The sequence below is a fragment of the Marmota marmota genome, unplaced genomic scaffold, assembly GCF_001458135.2.
Source record: "Marmota marmota marmota unplaced genomic scaffold, marMar, whole genome shotgun sequence".
Lineage (NCBI taxonomy): Eukaryota > Metazoa > Chordata > Mammalia > Rodentia > Sciuridae > Marmota > Marmota marmota.
In genome coordinates, this window is record NW_026000102.1 from 3,786,231 (window position 1) to 3,795,366 (window position 9,136).

The 9,136-nt window shown below is 40.3% G+C and overlaps 1 protein-coding gene across 1 annotated transcript; it reads right to left on the reverse strand.

Moving 5' to 3' along the window:
• Window positions 1-354: 354 nt before the first annotated feature.
• Window positions 355-8,438, reverse strand: Vamp3 (vesicle associated membrane protein 3; the record flags this gene model as incomplete). Its single annotated transcript, XM_015501307.2, has 5 exons — window positions 355-2,034; window positions 2,799-2,850; window positions 3,871-4,029; window positions 7,339-7,420; window positions 8,350-8,438. Coding segments are annotated over 5 exons (399 nt in total), but the record flags the coding sequence as incomplete, so codon positions are not given.
• Window positions 8,439-9,136: the final 698 nt, after the last annotated feature.

Below are 9,136 nucleotides of genomic sequence, written 5' to 3' on the forward strand. Positions count from 1 at the left end.
CTCCCCACTCAATGCTGAAAGGCACTTTTCAAAGGGGAGTGGTATGCTTCTACCCACTCTGGTATGGGGAAACTAAGGTACCAGAAAAGAATGTGTCCTGGAAGGATGGATGGGAAAGAAGAGAAAGTGCAGTGTGTAAGGGAGAGGGAGGAAGTGGCACAAGGAATGCCATTTTCAGTACTTGGACCAGGCAAAGCTATTGCTAAGGAACACAGGAGCCAGAGTCATATTTATAAACACTTTATTCAGGTCATTATAGCGCGTGAGTTCCCATCTAAATGCACGGATACAAGCGAGGTATTCCTAGGTTAATGCCGGAGCCAGTGGGTTACGTGTGACTGCGTATTAAGGCTGAGGGGTGAGCACCAAGGATTCAGAGTCAGACCCAGCCAGGGACCCTGTGCTGAGGGTGTGCAGATGTCTCTAAACCAACAGCTGCTTTCTCACGGCTGGGCATACTGCAAGGCATGTCTCCAACATTAAATCATCTCAGTGATATCAGGGAAACAGATACTAAAGAAATGGAACCAGTTCCTGGTGCAGCTCAGCTGTTGCTGCTTTGTAAAGTCATACTAGCATGCAAACAAGCGTTTTAGAACATTCTAGTAATAGTGGGCCACAGAGCAATAAAGCCCATGTGTTTTTCTCTCTCAGTGCCTCCTAACCTGCTTTCATTCACACTGGAATTCCCACCTTTAAGCCACATAACCTCATGTTAAGTCTAATGTATGTAACAAAAAGTCTCTCAGATGAGAATAGCTATTTCCACAGCAGCATCCTATGCAGTTTGTCACTGAAGAAAGCAGGCATCTCGGCTAGCTATCCTCTGTGAAGAGTCACCCACCGCTAACCAATGCCTCATCACAACCATAATTTAGAAGACTGATTTAAGAAGCAGAATATGAATAAAAATAGGAAACAAACTTCAAAAAACTATCACCTCTGAGGACTGGATTAGGTAATGATCAACTGCACAGGTGTTCTTACTTAAAGGGCTACAAAACTGTTGCTCAAGTAATTATTAGAAAGACAATGGAGCCCACAGCTGATGGTTTGCAAGAAGCTGGGAAAACTCTTTGTTTACAAGTGTGAAATGAAACAATGAGAGCCTCGCTCCCCTCTCAACCCCACTGCAAAAGGCCGAAGAGAAGGGATGGGCGCCATCTACAGCGTTTCAGAGACAAAGCAGTGCTCAGGGTGTGAAAGGTCCACACACAACATTACCATTCTCCTTTTGAAGGACACCTTGAATTCCATTTGGCACTTTTCTGAATTTATCTGTCAGGGACAGACTTAAGGAAAATTTATTCATATTTAACTTTTTGGCAAACTAGGAACTTTGGTCATGTTCATAGTTCTAAAAAACTTTTCAAAGGGGTTATTTCTAATTAATATTTTAGCAAGTGATATATATAACAATAACAAGAAAGTAAACATCTTCATATCTAATGAAAGAGCAAAAATTCTTTACCAGCATCTTATTTTAAATACAGCAAGAGTCAGTACTGCTTACAAAAAGAAGACGGCTTACAAGGAACCAGAAAAGGATCAAAATAAGGCACAGCCTGTTATTGTCACAGATCAGTATTAGGCAGTAGTGTTTTTCCTGGAAGGCACAAGTTGGAAATCTGATTACCCAAAGGTTTAAAATGTGGCTCTGAAGATTATGTCAAATGACAGGAGAAAGAACTTGGAATGGATTCCCTTAACTGGAATCAATGGCAATGAATTAGTGACAACATTAAGTCTAGATACAGTACTCTGGAGTCCAGATGTCCTCTGTTGCTCATAGGTAAATCTGTAAAGGCACTGTGCAAAATGGGGGCAAGCTGGCCCTCTAGTTTGGAGTGCATATTAAAAAACAAGGCACATAGCCTAGAAACCAAACTTTACATGAACTAACAAAAATAATCATTTTGGAAATAACAGTAGGTAAGCTGGATAATGTAGCAGGTTCTAAGTCGAAAGTCTTGAAGAGGTTTCCTGGACAGCAGGGTTGAGTTCCACCTGTTCTTCATTAAGAGACGCTCCATACTAAGATGAGGGGAGATTCAAAGACGGGGAGAAGGGCAGTTTAGTCTTTCAGAGCAAATCCAGAATGAGCAGGGACTGCAATCTAATTTTCTACAGGCTACAGAGGGCTGGAGACTAGAGCACAAAGCATCCAAGCCACCACACCCATTCTCATTGAAAGGAAACATCCACCAGCATCCATGTAAGCAACGAATGGAAAACACACTTCTCTAGTTTCCAGATAATGGTCCAAAAGTGGCAATGAATTCTTCCAATATTATATGTAATAGTAATGATAGTAAGAGTTGTGATATTTATTTATATAACTATTTTTTAAATTATATACTGGGTACCATCCTATGCACTTTGCATATATTTAATTAGATTTGTCCTCCTAACAAACAAGCTAAGTACCATTATTATCCCTATTTTACACATGAGGAAACTGAGGTCCTGAGACATTAAATTGCTTGTCTAAGACCACAGAGCTGGATGGTGGTGGAGCCAGGGTGGATCAGAGGCAGTCCATGCTTTTAATCATTACATCACAATAAAAGGAAATAGAAAATAAAAAATATATTCAGAAAGAAAAGCCAGTTAATAGAGATGAATAAATTTTCCCTAACCTCAAAGGATCAATGTAAAAAATCTTGGACTTTAATCATACAAAACTCAAATATTAAAACATTCGCTAAGGAACTTCATAAAACCCTTGGACTGAGCTAACAGAGGGGAATTTTGTTCTTCACCTGCACACAATCATCTGGGAACACAGAGTAACTCACCAATGATGATGATGACGATAATGACCAGAACGCTGATCCCTATTGCCCACATCTGCAACAAAACACATGTCCACTTCACACTTCAACAGACAAGGAGTGCTTGCTGAAGAGCATCATGTGAGGTGCACCACAGCCGGGAGCAATTCATAATTTCTAAAGTCTGAATTTAATATTCTCAATTAGGACTTGAAGGTTATTTACTTGCTTTTAAAAATACGTTCCTGGGCTGGGGTTGTGGCTCAGCGGTAGAGCGCTCGCCTAGCATGTGCAAGGCCCTGGGTTCGAGCCGCAGCATCACATAAAAATAAATAAATAAAGATATGTGTCCAACTAAAAAATAAATATAAAAAATTTAAAAAATAAAATAAAAATATGTTCCAATGATCTGTGGCCCTTAGAAAGGCATCTGCTTGTGTATACACATTTTCCAGATAAGGAAGGGCTACTAACCCCTGTCCCAGTATCTCAAGGTGTCACTTCTCAACTTCGCAGATAGGACTGGTTGTGTGTGGGATCTGATCATGGCACGTTTGTTTACTAACTATGTAAAATCTGCTTCAGGCCATGTACTCTGTGTGGCTGTTTTCTCATCTTCTGTTAATGGACCTTTATTTTATTCATTTATTTATATGTGGTGCTTGGAATTGAACCCAGTGTCTCACACATGTGAGGCAAGCGCTCTACCACTGAGCCACAACTCCAGTCCCCAGATGACCATGCATTTCTTTTCCTTGACTTTGGAGCCATTCACAGAACTATCTGCAAACTGACCACCAAGGCCACCCTTCTCCTCTTAGTCTGTGTTCATGGTTCTGAACAGCTCAGGTCAGAAGGGGCTTCTGTCTGTGATTGCTTTGGGACAATCTTGTTTTACATGTCTCTTAAGATTAGCCACAGAACCTGGGGAGTCCTACTTATGGGTGAGTAGAAGGGATGCTTATTTTAGATCCAAATGTTCATGCGTAGAAAATCAAACCCACATCCTAGGTTCATGAAAGTCCAGCATTTGTAGACCTGTAATCCTTTGAGAATGGAAAGGGGGCTTAATGGAAAGATCAGTTAAGAGAGTTACCTTGCAATTCTTCCACCAATATTTTCTCTTCAACTTGGCAGCACTTGTCTCAAATTGAGAAGCTCCTGCCTGCAACGCATCTGCACGGTCGTCCAGCTCAGAGAGCTTCTGGTCTCTTTCTAGCACCTTGTCCACGTTGACTCTCATTATGTCCACAACCTAAACCAATGTGATCACAGTAAGTTACATATAAAGGAATGGGGGAACCAAAATCCAAATGAAATTTATTGGCACACTGTTTTCCAGATCATCACTTTATAACTTTGAGCCAAACTTCATTAAAAAAAAAAAAAAAAAAAAAAGGGCCCTAATCTTTCATGATAAAACCACTCACAAACTAAGGATAGAAGGGAACTTCCCCACAATTAGTATCATACTCCATGGTGAGAGGCTGACAGCTTTCCTTCTAAGATCAGAAAGAGGGAAAGGATACTCACTTGCACTACTGCTGTTCAACACTGTACTAAAGTCCTGGCCAGACCAGTTAGTAAAGAAAAGAAAAAGCATCCAAGTTAGAAAGGACGAGTACAACCATCTCCATCTATAGGTGATTCTATAGATACGGAAAAATCCTACAGAATCCACAAAAGCTACTAGCCTTAATAGATTTAGCCAAGTTACAGAGTCTAAGATCAACATACAAATCAGTTGTGTTTCTATATGCAAGCAATGAGCAATCTGAAAAGGAAATTAAGGAAACAACTTCCTTTACAACAGCATTCAAAAGAATAAAATACCTAGGAATACATCTAATCAAGGAGGTGAAAGACTTACAGAATGAAAATTAAAAATCTCTACTAAGAGAGAGTAAAGAGCAGCTTAAATGGGAAGATATCCCAGGTTCAAACATTCAAACTTATATTGTCAAACTGTGAGGGTGGCAGTCCTCCCCAAAGTGACCCTAAGTCAACGCAATCCCGATTGTCATTTTTTCCCTCCCCTCAGAAAAATCCGAATGGTATTCCAATCGCAGTGACTTTCTTCCATATTAATTGTAGGGAGACTTGAACAGGCAAAATGACATGGAAAACAGCTGAATAAGGTTGGAGGATTCACATCTCCAAATTTAAAACCCACTACAAACCTACAGTAATCCAAACTATGGTACTGGCATAAGGACAAAGACCAATGGAATAGATCGAGAGTCCAGAAATCAGAAAATCACAAATCAACTCAACCATTTCCCCCTGCCCCCTTGTGCTAGGGATCGAACCCAGGGCCTTGTGCATGCAATGCAAGGTAAACTCTACCACTGAGCTATACCCCAGCCCAAATGGCCAACTGACTTTTGACAGGGGGGGTCAAAACCATCCAGTGAAGAAAGGAATAGTATTTTCAGTAAATAGTGCTGGGACAACCAGTTAGCCACTCACCAAAGAATGAAGCTGCACCCCTACTTCCCCTCACACAAAAACTAACTCAAAGCAGATCAATGACCTCAATGTAAAAGCTAAAACTATAAAACCCTTAGGAGGAAAAATAAGGGTAATCTTCATGACTTCAGATTTGGGCCTAGATTCTTAGTTTGATACCAAAAGTAAAAGCAACAACAACAACAAAAAAGATCACTAATAAACTGGGCTTGATAAATATTAAAAACTTCTTTTACATCAAAGTATGTTTTCAAGAATGTAAGTCAATCCATGTAATGAAGGAAATATTTGCAATCATATATCTAAAAATGGCTTAATATCCAGGATACATAAAGTATTTTTACTAGTTAAAAACAAAAAGACAGACAACCCAATCAGAAATAGCCCCTTCTTCAAAGATATGCAACAACCCTATAAGCACATGAAAAGATGTTCAATATCACTAATCATTTACTCATGCAAATCAAAACCACTGCACACCCACAAGAATGGCTCTATTCCAAAACAGAGAAAACAAATGCTATCAGGGAAATAGAGAAACAGGAACCCTGGGGCACTGCTGATGGGAAATAAAATGGTGCAGCCACTGGGTAACAGTTTGGTAGTTCCTCAAAAAGTCAAATATAGAATTACCATAACAGTAAGGCCACTCCTAGGTAGACACTTAAGAGAAATGAAAACTATGTCTAATCAAAATCTTGTTCTTAAACATTTATATAAGTACAAGTCATGAGACTAAGAGGTGGAAGCAACTCAAACATTAACTGATGGATAAATCAACAAACAGTGGCATAAAACACAATGGAATATTACTCAGCCAGGAAAAGGAAAGGTACTGATACATCTAACAACTTGGATTAATGTTGAAAACATACTAAGTGAAAGAAATCAGACATAAAAGGCCACATGCTTTATGATTCTTTTAATGATTTACTAGGCACATCCATAGAAACAGAAAGCAGATGAGAAGTTACCAAGGAATGGGAGGAAGGGGGAATGGGGAGTGATTACTAAATGGTTAGGAGTATTTTCAGGGCTGATGAAAGTATTCTGAAACTAGAAGAGGTGATAGCTGTCAACACAATGAATACACTAAATACTTTAAAATGACTGATTATGCGTTAAGGGAATTTCACCTCCATAGAAAAGGGGAAAAAAATCTTTCCTTATAATTACTTTGGTTAAAAAAATAGATGCAATTTGATTTTGTAAGTAAACAAAAGTTTCAGAATTAAGTTCATAAACCATCAAATCAAGACATTACTGTATGATTTAACAATATATCCAACTTAACTTTAACTGTACTTTTTAAGGGAACTAAATGCAGAAAGACCAAGATATTTTTGTTGGACAGTGACAGCTTTTAGGAACATGGAAATATGAGACAACTCCTCACATAGTCTTCATGGGGTCCTGCATTATAGTGAAGGTCTTCTAACTCAAGAATTCTATAAATATAGATCAGTTGGGCTAGAGCAGTTTGTCAACATCCACCTTCTGCGAGCATTCAATGGTAACTGTCAGAGAAGAATTCTACAGACTTGCTCAGGCTGAGAAACTTGTTAAGACAGGCTATAAGACAAGGCATTCTGAAAAAAAAAAAAAATGATCTGAAGGACTTGTTCCTTGCTTGAGCAATCTGTAAACCTGATCCTTAAATTTTTCATTACCCTATTTTATAAATCAATTCTTGGAAAATGTTACCAAATGTTTGTGTTTGGGGTATATGATTTGGGGGCAGAAAAATCAGCTGACCTCTGCTTAGATCAGGGCTTCCAGAACATCAGGGGGCAGATTTTTGCTACAGTTAAAATTTACTTTATATTCACTTTTTTTTTAAGGGCAGAACCTGAAAACAACTCAGTTTATTCCAAAATATTTCTAATTTCTAATGAATTAACTACATATTTCCCGTGGCCCCATGTTTATTGCTGACCCACCAATTTAAAACACAAGGCGTACATTTCCCACATGTCCCCAGTTCTGCTATATTCACACTTTTGATTTTTTTTCCTAAGCAGAATTATTTCCAGAGTGTTTCCAAATTTGTCTAAAAATCTGTCTAAGATTCATGTTTTAGGATGTAGAGCAATACCTCATCTACTTGATTTTGTGTCTGCTGAATTCTCCGATTACTGCCAGTGGCAGCACTGGAACCTGCAGGCGCACCTGCAGACCTGAAATGTACAAAGAAACAAGCACATACACATTATGATTCCACAGACTCTTCTGTAAACACAAAGACTCCAGTCCAGATTCAGAACTAAAGCAAAATAAGAAACAAAAACAAAAACAAAAATAAACTTGTACTGCAATAATGAACAAGGATTCTTAATATCCTTCTTAATTCCCAAGATTGTCCCACATTATAAAGTGACCAGGGTCTAAAATGAAAGTTTAATAGTATCTTCTTTATGTCACTGAAGTGCCTGATCCCAAAATAGGTACACTTTTTTTCCTAATTGATTTATTTACTTATTTTGGTACTGGGGATTGAACTCAGGGGCACTCAACCACTGAGCCACATCGCCAGCCCTATTTTGTATTTTATTTAGAGACAGGGTCTCACTGAGATGCTTAGCATCTCCCTTTTGCTGAGGCTGGCTTTGGACTCTAGATCCGCCTGCCTCAGTCTCTGGAGCTGCTGGAATTACAGGTGTGTGCCACTGAGCCTGGCTCTAATTATTTTTTACTTGTTTTAAAGCACATATCTGCTTAAATCCACTCAATATTCTCCAGATCTTTTTACTGTAGCAAAGACACTCATAAATTTTAAAAAATAGGAAAAAAACTAACTTATAGTTATGAACAATTACAGAATGGCCCTTTTTCATTATGAAAAAATAGAACCATTTACAGAAACAAGATCAGGAACACTGAGATAGAGATGGGGTGGTGTGAATGGATGAATTGAAGCTATGCTCTCTTAAAAAGGTACTCATTATTTTTTTTTCTTACAATCTTCATCAAATGTTTCATTATTCCCCATGCAGATCTTTATAATCACTCCAGCTTTGAAGTCCTTATTGCCTCCATTACTTGGCTGGCATCACTTTGATTGCTCTGTATATACATGATTTTTAAATATATATAAAGTCTTGCCTACCCTAATAGAGCCCAGGTTCCTGGTCTCAGAATTCTCTTCTCTGTATCCAAGACAGTACCTAGCACGGGCCTTGCTACACAACAATCAAGGATTCACTGATTCAACAGTTATTTCCAATCTACATTGTGTCAATAACCAGGGACCAGGGGACACAGCAGATCTGAGTGCTGCCCTCAAAGAGTTTAGGGTGTGGTAATAGATAAGGACTGGACTCGGGAGCTGCGTAAGCCCTGTCCAGGTACTTCCTCCTTGATCCTCATAACTCTCAAGGAGATACTCTGTTACCCCCATTTTACAGATGAGAGGAGTGAGGTTTGGAAGTCAACACAGCTGGCTGCAGAGAGCCAGGTCCTAATTCCTCAGAGGTAGCTCTCCAACACCGTGACCCCTTTTCTGGCATAGCAACCTGGACAGGTACACTCCAAGTGCTGCGCTTGGGCTTCCTCTGTAGGTGACCACTGGGCAGGCTGGAGGGAAATACTAGGTCCTCGTGACTCTCTGAACGTTCCCAGGGGAAACACCGACTATTTAGGGGCCAGTGCAAGGCGGCTTTTGCTCAAGCCCAGGGCGAAGGCCCGCGGTCCCGTAGTCTCTCCAGCGCGGCAGCTCCCGGGGCTCCCGGGCCCTCACGAGCTGCTGGTCTGCTCTGGCCGCAGCGGCCTCACGACGGGGCCCAAGTCCTTTCGCTTGCACTTCCGCAGCCCAGCGGCGGCCGGGCGGGGAGCTCCCGGGCGAGCGCAGTCGTCGCCGGCCTCCTGCGGACCTCGGGGAACGAGCCAGGGTGCGG